General features: G+C 48.3%; 1 protein-coding gene across 3 annotated transcripts in view; it reads left to right on the top strand.

The window, feature by feature from the left end:
• Positions 1-16,475, top strand: part of coro2ba (coronin, actin binding protein, 2Ba) — a 156,201-nt gene that overhangs the window by 84,763 nt on the left and 54,963 nt on the right. For all 3 annotated transcript variants that reach the window (XM_048563180.2, XM_048563182.2, XM_048563181.2), the window contains exons 2-3: positions 5,232-5,432; positions 15,390-15,506. In XM_048563180.2, the coding sequence (XP_048419137.1) occupies positions 5,232-5,432; positions 15,390-15,506 (318 nt within the window). The remainder of the gene's footprint in view (positions 1-5,231; positions 5,433-15,389; positions 15,507-16,475) is intronic.

Raw genomic sequence — 16,475 nt, 5'->3', positions numbered from 1 at the left:
TGTGGGTCTGGAGTCACAAGTACCCCAGACCAAGCAAGGATGGCAGTTTCCTTCCCTAAAGAACACAAGGGAACATTTCCAACAATCAACTTATGGTCATCACCAGAGTCTTAATGTAAGATTTTTATAGAATTCAAGTTTCGTTATCTGTTGGCAGGATTTGAACCCCCCCAGAACATTACTGGGGTCTCTGGATTACTTGTCTAGTGATAGTAGGCAATAGACAATAGACAATAGGTGCTGGAGTAGACCATTCGGCCCTTCGAGCCAGCACCACCATTCATTATGATCATGGCTGATCATCCACAATCAGTATCCTGTTCCTGCCTTATCCCCATAACCCTTGATTCCACTATCTTTAAGAGCTCTTTCCATCTCGTTCTTGAAAGTGTCCAGAGAGTTGGCCTCCACTGCCTTCTGGGTCAAAGCATTCCATATATCCACCACTCTCTGGGTGAAGAGGTTTTTCCTCAACTCTGTTCTAAATGGCCTACCCCTTATTTTTAAACTGTGTCCTCTGGTCCTGGACTCACCCATCAGCGGAAACATGCTTCCTGCCTCCACTGTGTCCAATCCCTTAATAATCTTATACGTCTCAATCAGATCCCCTCTCATCTTTCTAAACTCAAGTGTATACAAGCCCAGTCACTCCAATCTTTCGACATATGATAGTCCCGCCATTCCAGGAATTGACCTCGTGAACCCATGCTGCACTCCCTCAATAGCAAGAATGTCCTTCCTCAAATTTGGAGACCAAAACTGCATAAAATACTCCAGGTGCGGTCTCACCAGGGCCCTGTACAGCTGCAGAAGGACATCTTTGCTCCTATATTGAATTCCAATTCCACTAAGTCATCACCATGTCTGGCACAATTACATTGTTCTCTGATCATTATACACGTGTAAAACAGCAAGGCAGGAAGGACGGCTCCTCCTGAGGGTTGGCTGGGAGATTATGGAAGTCTTTGCCAACAGGAAGCCGCCTCTGCCAAGTGAAGGCAGCCTGAGGTCCAGAGGAGGATTAGCATCAGTAGTGATCAGACAGACTCTCGCTCCCGGGGTTACCAGGGAACAGAGGACCTGCTGATCTTCACCAGAGGGTGTCTTATTCTATCCTCAATGCTTCGTGCCTGTGAGCATGAGCTCCCATTGTGAGGCTACCATGGGACACAGCTGTCACACACACGTGCCTGGCATCTCCACTAGAGTGGAGTCGTGTGCCACTTCATCACAGTCACCAGTGTTACATGACTGGCACCACAGAGGCACTGTCTGGCATCCATGTGCCAGGGTTTGCACTGGAAGCGCAAAGGAGCTCGGAGACACTCACTATCGACTCACTGGCCTTGTCATAACCTCCGGTAGCTTTCCACCTAAAGCTTACATGGACAAGGACAGAACCATAAAACATGGCTTCAGGATCAGCACCTCTTGGGGACACACATTGTGGAAACATTGTGTCTCATTGACTCTCGCTCTTTAGTGGCACTAAACCCCATTTTGTTCAGAACCCTCTATCTCCTAACTTTCCCCCAAAACCGCATTGTAATTAGTGACACTGAGCTCTGGGGATGATGTCTCTCTCTGTATCTATCAACACAGGCACAGTGGCACTGTGCCCGTGTTACGGCCTCTCTATCTGAGATGCACGGCTGAGCATGTGAATGTGCCCAGCTGGGAGAGGGATGCCCGAACATGAGGCTGCTGAACCCCCTTCAGGGAGCAGGCTGTGGAGCTGCTGGGATAGCAAGGGGAAGGGTTGAAGGCTGGATTTGATATTGCTAACTGTCGAGCAGGGACATCTCCAGCTGCTGCTCCCGGCCACACATCAAGCAGCAATATCTCAATGAGACCTTTAGTAAAGGTCTAACAACTCTCTTTCTGTGGTTCTACACAGCTTCCAGATCCCAAAAGAAAGCAGAGCCTCTCCTGTACACTCTGCCTGTTGTCTCTCTCTCTCTAGCAGCCCCATGGACCCTGCTTCTGAAGAGGAATGATCCTGAGCCTCATGGGCTGCACTGTCAGTGCCATACCCCCTGCCCTCTCCCAGCCCCGAGGCCCCTCAATGGGCGATCGATCCAGTGTCAGATGAGGGTCACATTGTGGTGACAGTGGGTTGGGGGGGGCACTGCCAGGAGGATGGTGGAGCAGATAAAGTCTTTGCTCTAGACCAGGGGCCCACTACAGTTGCTGGCTGAGCTGACAGAGGGACAGCAGGGGAATATTCAGCAGAAGTGCCAGTGATCATGGGCTGGGACAGTCTTGCTCTGAGGCTCTATCTAATGTTGTGACTTCAACATGCACATGAACTGGCTGTGGAGAGCCCAGGTCCAGCAGAACATAGGATCTCAGGGCAGGAGTAGGCCACTCAGCCCTTCAAATGGTCAACCTCTGCTGCACATGTGAAAGGACCTTGACTCGAGTCACGGATGCATGATCTGATTGGCTGGCTGGCTGGCTGAGGTCTTATTGCCCACCGAGAGGGAAGAGGAGTGTCAGACAGGGCCCATGGGGATTTTATCCTGGGATATTCCACAAATGCCCTACTGCACCCATCTATATGCAGCCCCATCTGCCACTGCCCAGTCAAACAGAGTGCTCTCCCAGCTTAATGTCGCCAGGAGGTGCCCGCTAATATCATATGAGCCCATTGGGCAACGCAGTCAACATGTAACGTCACACTCAGCCGCAGATGCCAAGGTAGCAGTAAGGGAGAAGGAAGATTAAACAACACTGAAGTCTTGTTGGGCGCACAGCATTCAACCTTCGGCCCAGCTCCACAGTTCGTACAAATACAGCAATTTGTACGACAGTCTCCCGAGGTCCCTTTCAATCTGGTAAAGCGTCTGAATCTTTGGGTTTTCCTTGTCATAGTCCTTGTGGGTACCAATTTCACTGTGCGAGCTCCCACATGGGCATCATGTGCAAACAGTGTTGATGCTGTCTTCCCAGCTGCCCTGTAGGAGGAGATCTGGTTTGGAAGTCAACAGCCTCTCCCTTCTCTCTTCTCCCTTCCCCCTTCTCTCTCTCTCTCTCACTCTCCTCCTCTCTTCTTTCTCTCTCCATAATAGAAAAACAAGTCCTTACAAATTGAAGCCCAACTCCCATATAATAGACTCTGGGTCTCTGGGGTTTAGAAGGATGAGGGGGGATCTGATTGAAACTTACAGAATACTGAATGGCCTGGACAGAGTGGATGTTGGGAAGATGTTTTCATTGGTAGGAGAGACTGGGACCCGAGGGCACAGCCTTAGAGCAAAGGGAAGACCTTTTAGAAGGGAAAGAAGGAGAAACTTCTTCACCCAGAGAGTGGTGAATCTGTGGAATTCACTGCCATAGATCGCTGTGGAGGCCAGGTCACTGAGTACATTTAAGACTGAGATAGATAGGTTCTTGATTATCAAGAGTTATGGGGAGAAAGCGGGAGAATGAGATTGAGGAACTTATCAGCCATGATTGAATGGCAGAGCAGACTTGATGGGCTGAATGGCCTAACTTCTGCTCCTTTGTTTTATGGTCTCATGACCTTATAATTCTGCAAAACTGTGCACTGTTACTCCCCCCTCATGGGGGGGCTGATGTCAAAAGATCAAATCAACTTAACAGCAAGGAATGAGAGGGAGGGAATGCTTGTGCACTATAGTAGGCTCATGGTTCTGATTGTCGTTACACTGACAGATGTAAACACTCTCCACAGAGAACGGGACAGAGTGAATTCCACTGCTCTGAAGGGGACCAGGGAATTTGGTAAAGAACGTGTGGTGTGCTGGCTGGGAGGTGCCATACCAGACCCCACATAGTGTAGTGAGGAGCATCGACCCTGTGGAGGTGGGTTTTTTTTTCAGGTATTTACCCAGTCAAGTCCCGTCAGGACCTGGAGTGAGCAGGTTGCCTTCTGAGGAGGGGCTCGGCCTGTATCCAGTGAAGTTTAGTACAGTCGGATGGGATTTAATTGAAATGTTTAAGATCCCAAGGGGCTTGACTGGGTGGATGGTTCCCTTTTGTAGGGGAATCTAGAAAGAGGGGCCAGAGTTTGAAAATAAGGGGGTGCCCATTTGAAGCAGTGATATGGAAACATTTCTCCTCTGAGATTTTGTGGAATCCCTTTCTCAAAGGAAGCAAGTACACAGCCTTTTAATAACTTTAAGGCAGTGGTAGATTCTTGATGACCAAGAGGATGAAAGGTTATCGCAGATGTGCAGGAATGTGGAGTTGAGGTTAAAATCAGATCAGTCATGATCTTATTGAATGGTGGACCAGGCTGGAAGGGCCAAGTGGCCGATTCTAGTTCATTATCCGTATGTTTCAATGAAGTCACTTGTCACTTTTCCAAACTCCAGAGGTTACAGGCCCAGCTTATTTAGCCTTTCTTCATAAGGCAGTCCAGTCTCTCCAGTCCTGATTCTAGTGAACCTTCTCTGAACTGCACTGATGTCCTTCAGTAAGTACCGTGACCTGTACTGTGCCGAGTGCAATGTTACCAAATGGATTGGCAGTGTCACTGTAGATGGCACACAGTGGGTATGTCCCCTCTACTTGCCTGCCTGCAGGCTAAAGGCCTACAGTGATAGTTGAGGCCTCCGTGCCAGACAGACGCAGGCTCTCAGACGGTCAGTGCCTGGTTTTGGTTCACCTTGTACATTCACTGGCACTGAGCACTAGCCATGCCTGCTGTACATTCCTTGGCTGAGACCCCACTGCCCGTGCCATATGTTCTGAGCGCTGTCCTGGAAGATAGCGAGCTCCTGCAATATATCCCACAAAGATTCCTTCTATACGCAGAAGCTGGGACAGATTTGGAACTCTCTCTTCCACAAACAGGACTGGATGCTGGGTCAGCTGTTAAATGTTTGTCTCTTGAAATTTGTTGAGCAAAGAAAATGAAAGGATATGAGCCAAAGGCTCTTGTAGTTAGAATACAGATTGGTCATGATCTCATTGAATGGTGGAACAGGCTTAATGGCTGAATAGCCTACTCCTGTTCCTATGTTCTTGTTGAAACAGATATCTCGAAGTTTATTTGCAGCTATTTGCAAAGTCACAGACACACTCCATCTGGGTTCTGTCCTTGATGATATCACAGGACATGACCTGACTGATTACTCTGAGAGCGTGACCGTTTACACTGGAAGGTGTAATTGTCTTAAACCTCCCGGTCTGGCACTAATGCAATCAGGCACCCAGCCCTGGGAAGGTTTCCATTAACACGGTCGCTTCTGGTTGCTTTACAGATGTCATGGCGCCCACAGTACCGCAGCTCCAAGTTCAGGAATGTCTATGGCAAGGCAGCGAGTCGGGAGCACTGCTTCGACGGCATCTCCATCACCAAGAACGTTCACGACAACCACTTCTGTGCCATCAACCCCAAGTTCCTCGCCATTGTCACTGAGAGTGCGGGTGGAGGGTCCTTTCTCGTCATTCCCCTCGAACAGGTAGGATGTATTTCCAACGGAAACCGAGAGCCCACAGTAACCAGCTGCCACCTGCACGATTTTAAACAGTGCACTCACTAACCCAGAGATCCTTCCACTGACTATCCTCCCCAACACCAGCTCGGCAAAAGGCAGCGGTAAATTAATAGCCAAATAAAACAGAGAGCGACCTGGGGAAAACCTCCTGATGTGCAAACATGGCTAAATGGTGCCTTGGATGGGAATTTGGAGAGAGAATTGGGACTGGAGCTTCTATTAGAGGGATTGCTGCAGCAACAAAATTAGGAGGAGACTAGAGAATGGGGGAGGAGGAAGGGAACAACAAGCCGTTTGATGGGATCTTGCTGTGCGCCCTATTTTAAATTCATTCACGGGATGAAGATGTCACCGGCCAGGCAGCATTTATTGCCCATCCCTAATTGCCCAGAGGGCAGTTAAGAGTCAACCGCATCGCTGTGGGTCTGGAGTCACATGTAGGCCAGACCAGGTAAGGATGGCAGCTTCCTTCCCTAAAGGATATTAGTGAACCAGATGGGCTTTACCTAACAATCAGCAATGTATTTATGGTCATCATTAGTCTCTTCCTAGATATTTATTGAATTCAAATTCCACCATCTGCCGTGGTGGGATTCGAACCTGAGTCCCCAGGACATTAGCTAGGTCTCTGGAATAACAGAGTTGGCTGCACTGCCATTAGAAAGGCAGCCGTACTTGTCACTACCACCTGAAGTGAGATCTGGTTATTAAATAGATTCCATGTTTATAGGAGCAAGCGAGCTTGTTCTCTTTTTAAAAGGTTTTTTAACCTATTTTTCTTACGAAGCTGTTATTACACACCTCTGGAGCAGGTGGGGCTTGAACCCAGGCCTCCTGTTCTGGGTGTCCAGATGCTACCACCAGAAGGGGGTTAGTGAGAAAGGATGTGAAGAAAGGGAAGGAAAGATACCAGAATGAGTGACGCACTGCATTGTGGGAGAGACAGATATTTCAATCAAGTGCTTTGCAGATGTATCAGGAGCAGGAGAGATGACCATGAACTCAGAGGGTGACACACTAATGTCCAGTGTCCACATCTTTAGGTCTTGTGGATTGTTTTCTCAGCTCCTACCCTAGGGGCTCTTACGATAGTGCCCCTATCTCAGAGCAAGAAGGTCCAGGTTTAAGCCTCACATGCTCCAGAGATGTCAGAACATCTCTGAAGAGGTTGGTTTAAACAAGTACCCAGAATAGGGCAGCACAGTGGCTCAGTATTTTGCACCAGGGACCCAGGTTCAGTTCCACCCTCAGACAACTATCTATGTGGAGCTTGCATGTTCTCCCTGAGTCTGGTTTCTTCCTATAGCCCAAAGACGTGTGGGTTAGGTGGGTTGGATATGCTATAGTGTTCTGGGTGGGATGCTCTTCAGAGGGTCAGTGTGACCTCAATAGGCCAAATGGCCTGCTTCCACTCAGTAGGGATTCTAGGCTTCTAACGGCCATGCTGAGATGCTGCAACAGATGTTACACAGAACAATTCAATTCCCTTTTGATTGTATTTACCACACCTTCACTTATGTAAAGAACAACCCACAAACCCATCCTGCTCCCCCCACCGTGCTCACACAAGCTCGGACCCAGGTGTAATAGACATTAATGAAACAGTTCTCCAACAGGCATTGTGTTTCCCACAGCAACAAGCATGCAACCCTTAGCTGATGGGATAGACTTGAATGGATATGGGCCAAAAACAGGCAAATGGGACAAGATTAACTGTGAAAACTGGGCAGCATGGATAAGACGGGCTGAAGGGCCTTTTTCCATGCTGTAAACCTCTACAACTGCTCGCCTGAACTTTGCCATTCTATGTTATCCCGTGTTCTCACGAGTTTTCACAGTGACTTGGGGGGACAGCTGCTCACTAGTCACACGCTGTATTCCCTCTTCCACTCCCCCCACAGCCACAAGGCAGCTTGTTGCTGCCGCCACGGTCAGCGCCAATCTTTGGGGCATAGGCTTGGCTTCCAGTTGGTGCTGCAGGAGAACCAGGAGTGGCATCAAATGGTTGGCCAGCGAGAGGGAGGCTGCCATTGGCAACGCACTGAGGCTCTGGTCTTACCCAGCTAATAGTTTGGATTGGAAGGCGGGCAGAGCATTACCAGTGAAAGCAGTGTTTGGGCGTAGGGCAAGGGAGATGCTGTAGGAGGCACACACCCATTACAGCCCATAGATTTCAGAGCCACGCAGTGCATCTACAGGATGCTGAATGTGGAGGTTGAGGAAAGTTTATTCTCAGGAAGAAGTAGGCTGTTTGTGAGTGAATTTTTCATTCACTCATTGGCTGTGGGCATCACTGGCCAGTCAGCATTTATTGCCCGTCCCTGATTTAGGGTCAACCGCATTGCTGTGGGTCTGGAGTCACATGTAGGCCAGACCAGGTAAGGATGGCAGTTTCCTTCCCTAAAGGACATTAGCGAACCTGGTGGGTTTTTCCCAACAAACGACAATGGTCATCATTAGACTCTTAATTCTAGATTTTTATTGAATTCAAATTCCACTATTCTGTCGTGGCAGGATTCAAACCCGGGTCACCGGAACATTACCAGGATCTCTGGATTAACAGTCCAGCAATAATACCAATAGGTCATCACCTCCACCAGTGATGGCAGATCAGCAACAGTCTTGTGTTGGGAAGTGAAACTGAAAGATGGTGGGGGTCACTGACTGACCCTGAGATCATCCCCTGTGACAGATCCTTGTGACTCCTGTCTGTGCGGGAGTGTAAAAGTCAGGAGGAGTTTTGCTAAAGGTGTACAAGATACAGGTCAGGCCACAGCTGGAATACTGGCTTGGGATCCCTTATCACAGGAAGGATCCCTCATCTGCCTCCGATAGGACTCACTCAGCTGATCCTGGGTTTGAAGGGACTGTCGTATGAGGAGAGGTTGAGCAGGACGGTCTCCACTTGAACCAGAGGGGCACTAATATCCTGGGTGGGAAATTTGCTAGTACTATTTGGGTGGATTTAAACTAGCTCAGAAGGGGGATGGGAAACTGAGGTGTAGTTCTAGTACACAGGAGGATGAGCGTAGGGAGGACATGGACAGGACCTCAGTGTCACAGGAGTGTGCTGGCAGACAGCAAGCTGGATTGAAGTGTGTCTACTTTAACGCCAGGAGTATCCGGAATAAGGCAGGCGAGCTTGCAGCATGGATAGGTACCTGGGACTTTGATGTTGTGGCCATTTCGGAGACATGGATAGAGCAGGGTCAGGAATGGATGTTGCAGGTTCCAGGGTTCAGATCTTTCATTAAGATCAAGGAAGGTGGCAAAAAAGGGGAGGTGTGGCTTTGTTAGTCAAGGACAGTATAACAGTAGCTGAAAGAACTTTTGCTGAAGACTCGTCTACTGAGGTGGTATGGGCTGAGGTCAGAAACAGGACAGGAGAGGTCACACTGCTGGGAGTTTTTTATAGGCCTCCGCAAAGTTCCAGGGATGTGGAGGAGAGGATTGACAAAACAATTCTGGGCAGGAGTGAAAAGAACAGGGTGGTCATTATGGGAGACTTTAACTTCCCCAACATTGACTGGAAATGCTATAACTCTAGTACGTCGGGTGGATCAGTTTATGTCCAAAGTGTGCAGAAGGATTTCCTGACTCAGTATGTCGAAGGGCCGACAAGAGGGGAGGCCACACTGGATCTGGTACTTGGTAGTGAACCAGGCCAGGTGTTTAGTGGTAGGTGAGCACTTTGGAGAGAGTGACCATTATTCGGTTATGTTTACTTTAGCAATGGTAAGGGATAGGAACATGCCACAGGGCAAGAGTTATAGATGGGGGAAGGGCAATTATAATGCGATTAGGCAAGACTTAGGAGGCATAGAATGGGTTAACAAAATGCAGGGGATGGGGACAATCGAAATGTGGAGCTGGCTTAAGGAACAGGTATTGCGTGTCCTTGATAGGTATGTCCCTGTCATGCAGGGAGGAAGCGATAAGGTAAGGGAACCGTGGTTTACTAAAGAAATTGTATCTCTTGTTAAGCAGAAGAGGGAGGCTTATGTATGATGAGATGAGATGGTTCAGATGAGGCGATGGAGAGGTACAGATTAGCTAGGAAGGATTTAAAGAGAGAGTTAAGAAGAGCAAGGAGGGCAGATGAGCAGACATTAGCAGGTAGAATAAAAGAGAACCCTAAAGCTTTCTATAGGTATGTGAGGAATAAGAGGATGACGAGGGTAGGAATAGGGCCAGTCAAAGACAGAAGTGGGAAATTGTGTGTGGACCCTGTGGAGATTGGAGAGGTGCTAAATGATTATTTCTCATCTGTTTTCACTGAGGAACAGGAGAATATTGTAGAGGAGATGACTGAGTTACGGGCTATTAGAATTGAAAGGATTAAGGTTAGTAAGGAGGAGGTGTTATCAATTCTAGAAGGTGTGAAGGTAGATAAATCCCCTGGGCCAGATGGGATTTTTCCTTGAGGCACAAGGATCTGGGAAGCTAGGGAGGAGGTGGCGGAGCCTTTGGCCTTGATCTTTGAGTCCTCATTGTCTACAGGTTTAGTAGCAGAGGACTGGAGGATTGTAAATGTTGTGCCCTTGTTCAAGAAGGGCAGTAGAGTGACCCAGGTAATTATAGATGTGTGAGCCTTATGTCTGTTGTAGGAAAATTTTTGGAAAGGATTATAAGAGATAGGATTTATAATCATCTAGCAAACAACAATTTGATTGGAGATAGTCAGCATGGATTTGTCAAGGGCAGATCGTGTCTCACAATCCTCAGAGTTTTTTGAGAAGGTGACCAAGCATGTGGATGAGGGTCGGGCAGTTGACGTGGTGTGCATGGACTTCAGTAAAGCCTTTGGCAAAGTTCCACATGGTGGGCTATTGGAGAAAATGCAGAGGCATGAGATTGAGGGAGATTTAGCAGTTTGGATTAGAAACTGGCTTTCTGTAAGAAGGCAACGAGTGGTGGTTGATGGAAAATATTCAGCCTGGAGTCCGGTCACTAATGGTGTGCCTCAAGCGTCTGTTTTGGGACAACTGCTGTTTGTCATTTTTATAAATGACTTGGACGCAGGCATAGGTGGGTGGGTTAGTAAGTTTGCAGATGACACTAAAGTCGGTGGAGTGGTGGACAGTGTGGAAGGATGTTGCAGGTTGCAGGGACACTTGGATAAACAGCAGAATTGGGACGAAAGGTGGCAAATGGAGTTCAATGCAGATAAATGTGAGGTGATTCACTTTGGGAGGAATAATAAGAAGGCAGAATACCGGGTCAATGGACAGATTCTTGGTAGTGTGGATGTGCAGAGGGATCTTAGTGTCCACGTACATAGATCCCTGAAAGTTGCCACCCAGGTTGATAGGGCTGTTAAGAAGGCTTACGGTGTGTTAGGTTTTATTGGTAGCGGGATTGAGTTCTGGAGCCATGATGTCATGCTGCAATTGTACAAAACGCTAGTGCGGCCTCATTTGGAATACTGCGTGCAGTTCTGGTCGCCCCATTACAGGAAGGACGTGGAAGCATTGAAAAATGTGCAGAGGAGATTTACCAGGATGTTGCCTGGTCTGGAGCACAGGCCCTTGAAGAAAGGCTGAGGGACTTGGGTCTGTTCTCAAAGGAGAGAAGATGGCTAAGAGGGAATTTAATAGAGACATACAAGATGATCAGAGGATTAGATAGGGTGGACAGTGAGAGTCTTTTTCCGAGGATGTTGACGTCAGCTTGTACAAGGGGGCATAGCTACAAATTGAGGGGTGAGAGATTTAAGACAGATGTCAGAGGCAGGTTCTTTACTCGGAGAGTGGTAAGGGCGTGGAACGCCCTGCCTGCCAATGTAGTTAACTCAACCACATTAGGGGCATTTAAACAGTCCTTGGACAAGCATATGGATAATGATGGGATAGTGTCAGGGGAGGAGCTTAGATTAGTTCACAGGTTGGCGCAACATCGAGGGCTGAAGGGCCTGTTCTGCGCTGTATTGTTCTATGTTCTATATTCTATGTTAGGCCTGTATTCATTGGAGTTTAGAAGAGTAAGAGGCAACCTGATAGAAACACATTAGATTCTGAGAGCGAGATAACACGGTGTGAAGCTGGATGAACACAGCAGGCCAAGCAGCATCAGAGGAGCAGGAACATTTGATGTTTCAGGTCGAGACCCTTCATCAGAAAGACCTGAAATGTCAAACTTTCCTGCTCCTAAGATGCTGCTTGGCCTACGTGTTCATCCAGCTCCACACCGTGTTATCTCAGATTCTCCAGCCTCTGCAATTCCTACTATCACTGTAACAGATTCTGAGAGCAATTGACAGAGATTGTTCCCCTTGTGGGAGGGTCTACGGCCAGGGAGGCATCATCTCAGAAGGAGGGGGTTGCAGTTTAAGACAGAGATGAGGAGGAATTTCTTCACTGAGGGTAATGAATCGGTGAAATTCTTTACTGCACAGACTGGGTCATTCAGTAAATTCATGATTGATGTGGATGGAATTTTAATCAGGAAGGGAATCAGTGGTTATGGAGGAAAGGCAGGAAAGTGGAGTTGAGGATTATCCAATCAATGTTTCAGGTCTAGTATGACTGAAGTTTCATTGAGTCACAAGGCATGGAAACAGACCTGTTGCCCCAAGCAATCTGTGCTGACCATAATCCCAAACTAAACTAACCCCACGCTTGGCCCCTATCCCTCCAAACCTTTCATATTCACAAACTTATCTAAATCTCTTTCAAATGTTGTAATTGTACCCACGGCCACTACTTCCTCAGGAAGTTCATTCCACAAACAAGCCATTCTCTTCATCAACAAAAATGTTTTTTTAATGTATTTTTTAAATCTTTCTCCTCTCACCTTAAAAATAGAGTGATATCAGACAAAGATAACAAAGTGTGGAGCTGGATGAACACAGCAGGCCAAGCAGCATCTCAGGAGCACAAAAACATGTTTCGGGGCTAGACCCTTCAACAGAGAGTTCTCTGATGAAGAGTCTAGGCCCGAAACGTCAGCTTTTGTGCTCCTGAGATGCTGCTGGGCCTGCTGTGTTCATCCAGCTCCACACTTTGTTATCTTGGATTCTACAGCATCTGCAGTTCCCATTATCACTGATGTCAGACAAACCTCTGTTTCTGTCTCCTCAAACGCTGCCTGACCTGCTGAGTTTCTCCATCAGTCTCTGGTTTTAGTTGTTGTCAGTGTCCTGGTGAACAATTATCCCTCAGTCACCACCAAGAACAGAGCAGGTTCCTTCTGGTGTTTGGCATGTTGCAGCTTCTCCCAGCTGGTTGTTTGAAGGAGTTGGGGAGGGGATCACTGTTTAAAACACGGGAGGTGTCCATTTTAAACAGAGACGTGGTCATTTGTACCTCTCACAGTGCGCAAGTACCTTTAGACACTCTCCTCATAATCCAGCGCAGTGTTGTTAAGGCAGTGGGCAATAGATTCCCAGTAAACAAAAGGGGGAAATGTTCTTGGGATAGGTAGACGTATGGGCTTAGACCAGGCGTAATCTTATTGAGTGGCAGAACGGACTAGCAGGGTTGAGTGGCCTAGTCCTGCTCCTAGCCTGTCTCTGTGCACAAATTGAGAGCTGCTTTTCCGGTAATGTTGAGTATTCTTCAAGAAAAGTGCTTCATTGACTCAGATCTCTGGAGATTTCAGTGGTTGCGAAAGGTGAAAAACAAATGCAAATCCTTAATTCCAGACGTGCAGCTTTTCCAGGTTTTGTGGGACTGAGAGAAATATGGGAAGGGACTGTTAGCATCAGTGTTGATTTGCATTGGATAGGGAGCATGCGTAACTTTTTTATTAAAATTACGCGAAGCCAGGAAACAGCCCATGTGTCTTACCACGAGAGAAAGGGCTCTTCAGAATGGCCTTTCCACCCGCTGGTCTAATTTGTGCAACTTCCATTCTATTTAAACCAGCAGGTGAAGACAGAAGGGTGACAAAGTGGATAGTTGACCCTTTCTGTTTCAGGCAAGAGGTTGAGAGTTCTGAGGAAGGGTCATTCGACCCAAAAGATTAACTCTGTTTCTCTCTCCAGATGCTGCCATACCTGCAGAGTTTCTCCAGCACTCAAACAGTGTTTGAGTTCCAACTTTGGAGCAAGGTTTGGTTTTTACAGACAACACCGCCACCCTGTGGAAGATCTATAAATAACAGTTGCACGCTGAACTCCAGCATTTACCCTCAGATCTCAATGAAGAAATATGGGTAGAGAAGATCTTTACATATTTTTAGCTAATTTATTGTAAAATGTTCTCCCCTATTTACACTTTCTGGACAGAACTAACATCAATGCTGTAAAACATCAATCAAAATATTTTAGACTGGGTGAGAAAGGGAGTGAGAAGCTCTGGATATCTTTCAAATGGACAACATGAACAGGATGGGCTGAGTGGCCACCTCAGCTCTGTGATTTTAAAAACTACGCATCTCCGTTCGACTTGGTTTTCTTTGAGTGAGGAAGGAAAGAAGCTGCATTTATATAGCACCATTCACAACTTCAGGATATCTCAAGCAATTTACAACCAATAAAGTTCTTTTGAAGCATAATCTCTTTTGAAATTGTGCTAGGTTAATATAAAACCCCCTCGCTGGCTGCAGACCCTGCCCTCTCCCAAATTCCCTTGCTCTGCCGGTTACAGATCTCCTTTTGTCTTTGTGCTGAATCAGATGAAGTACATCAGTGCCGATCAGCCCAGTTTGTGTTCAGATGTAGGGCTCTGCCTGTGATGGTGCTCCAGCTGTCAATTCGACAAGTAACTCCTGACCTCGTGTTCCGCACAGCACCAGAGACTGCAAGAACCCCGCTCATCGCTAAAACCGCACCCCCTCCCTGTCTCCACGGACACACAGATTTACTCCTCTCCCGCAGTGTTCGTTCCTAAAGAGTGATGTGTGAATGTGACGTTAAATATCTCCTCCCTTTACCCCCTGTGGGGGAGTATCAGGGTCCCTGTGTCACTGTTTTGTCGGTATGAGTGTTCCTCAAAGGACTGTACATATGAAGCATAGGATCTGCACAATGATCTTGTTACTGATTGTGGAATCTTGCTGTGCCTGAATTGGCTGCCATGTTTCCTACTCCCATACAAGGGGCTACACTTCAGAAGTAGAGTAAAGCGTCCCGGGACATCTGGTATTAGTCGAGGGTGCTTTATAAATTTACATCTTTTTCTGTCCAGATGATCGTTAATCTTACCCAGCCTGAGAAATCCATCTCTTAAATATTTTATTGTTTTAGATTGCCTGTTGGTTGAGGTGAGCCATGGGGGCTGGATACCAAGGTACACCTCATGTAGTTGACAGTCTATTTCAGAGCTCTGTGTCCCCCTCAGGCACAGGCTGGTAGTCTGTGCTGCTCTGTTTTGGAAGCAGCATTACACTGATGCCCTATCTACCCTGAAAGACAAATGCAAAAGAGAACCCATAATACTGGGTTGGCTCAGTGGTTAGCACTGCTGCCTCACAGTGCCAGGGTCCTGGGTTCAATTCCACCCCATGGTGACTGTCTGTGTGGAGTTTGCACATTTTCCCCATGTCTGTGTGGGTTTCCTCCCACAGCCTAAACATACGCAGGTTGGGTGGATCGGCCATGCTAAATTGCCCCATGGTGCCCAGGGATGTGCAGGTCAGTTAGCCATGGGAAAGGCAGGGTGGGAAGCTCTTTAGAGGGTCAGGGCAGACGAATGGCTTCTTTCTGCACTGTGCAGTTACAAGATAGAGCAGGGAGTTCCCTCAAAAGCCTCATGTGACATTTTGCTCATGACCTGACACCACAGGAAGAGATAACTAGGAAGTTTCTGTTTGTAGGGTCTTCCTTTATGTCCACTCGATGCTGTTTCTCCCCCATCGTAGCACTGAGGCCAGCACTTCATTGGCAATACAAAGTCTGTGAATGAAAGGCACTACATAAATGCAAGATCTTTGACAGAACCCATTCAGGAGTAACCACCATCTCTTTTCCTTCTGTCTTAGACGGGCCGAATAGATCCGCTTTACCCAAAGGTCTGTGGTCACCAGGGAAATGTTCTGGACATTAAATGGAACCCATTCGTGGACAATGTTCTCGCTTCTTGTTCCGAAGACACTTCCGTGAGTGCTGCAGTCAAAAAATATTACAGTCTCCATAAGACGCTTTTCAACATCACTAATTCATATCGGGGGGACTAAATTTAAACCAAAGTGTAATCACACCTCCCCGATCTGAGGAACACAGACAGGAGCTCCCTCTGTGTTGGTCCTAATCTCACAGACAGGGTTTACTGCTCTGTCTATTGGCCACAGAGAGGGCACAGCAATTAGGACAGCTTCAGAGCAACTTCGCTACTGAGACATCGAGGGAAAGCTGCACTGTCGGAGGATCAGGGCTGAGGGAGTGCCGCACTATCGGAGGGTCAGTGCTGAGGGAGCAGACACTGTTGGAGGGTCAGGGCTGAGGGAGTGCCGCACTGTCGGAAGGTCAGTGCTGAGGGAGTGCTGCACTGTCAGAGGGTCAGTGCTGAGGGAGCGCCGCACTGTCGGAGGGTCAGTGCTGAGGGAGCGCCGCACTGTCAGAGGGTCAGTGCTGAGGGAGCGCCACACTGTCAGAGGGTCAGTGCTGAGGGAGCGCCACACTGTCAGAGGGTCAGTACTGAGGGAGTGCCGCACTGTCGGAGGGTCAGTGCTGAGGGAGTGCCGCACTGTCGGAGGGTCAGTGCTGAGGCAGTGGGCACTGTCGGAGGGTCAGTACTGAGGGAGCGCTGCACTGTCGGAGGGTCAGTACTGAGGGAGCGCTGCACTGTCGGAGGGTCAGTGCTGAGGGAGCGCCGCACTGTCGGAAGGTCAGGGCTGAGGGAGCGCCGCACTGTCGGAGGGTCAGTGCTGAGGGAGTGGGCACTGTCAGAGGGTCAGGGCTGAGGGAGCGCTGCACTGTCGGAGGGTCAGTGCTGAGGGAGTGGGCACTGTCGGAGGGTCAGTGCTGAGGGAGCGCCGCACTGTCAGAGGGTCAGTGCTGAGGGAGTGGGCACTGTCGGAGGGTCAGGGCTGAGGGAGCGCCGCACTGTCGGAGGGTCAGGGCTGAGG

Source organism: Stegostoma tigrinum, chromosome 33 (assembly GCF_030684315.1).
Source record: "Stegostoma tigrinum isolate sSteTig4 chromosome 33, sSteTig4.hap1, whole genome shotgun sequence".
NCBI lineage: Eukaryota > Metazoa > Chordata > Chondrichthyes > Orectolobiformes > Stegostomatidae > Stegostoma > Stegostoma tigrinum.
This window is presented reverse-complemented; position numbering and strand designations above follow the sequence as displayed.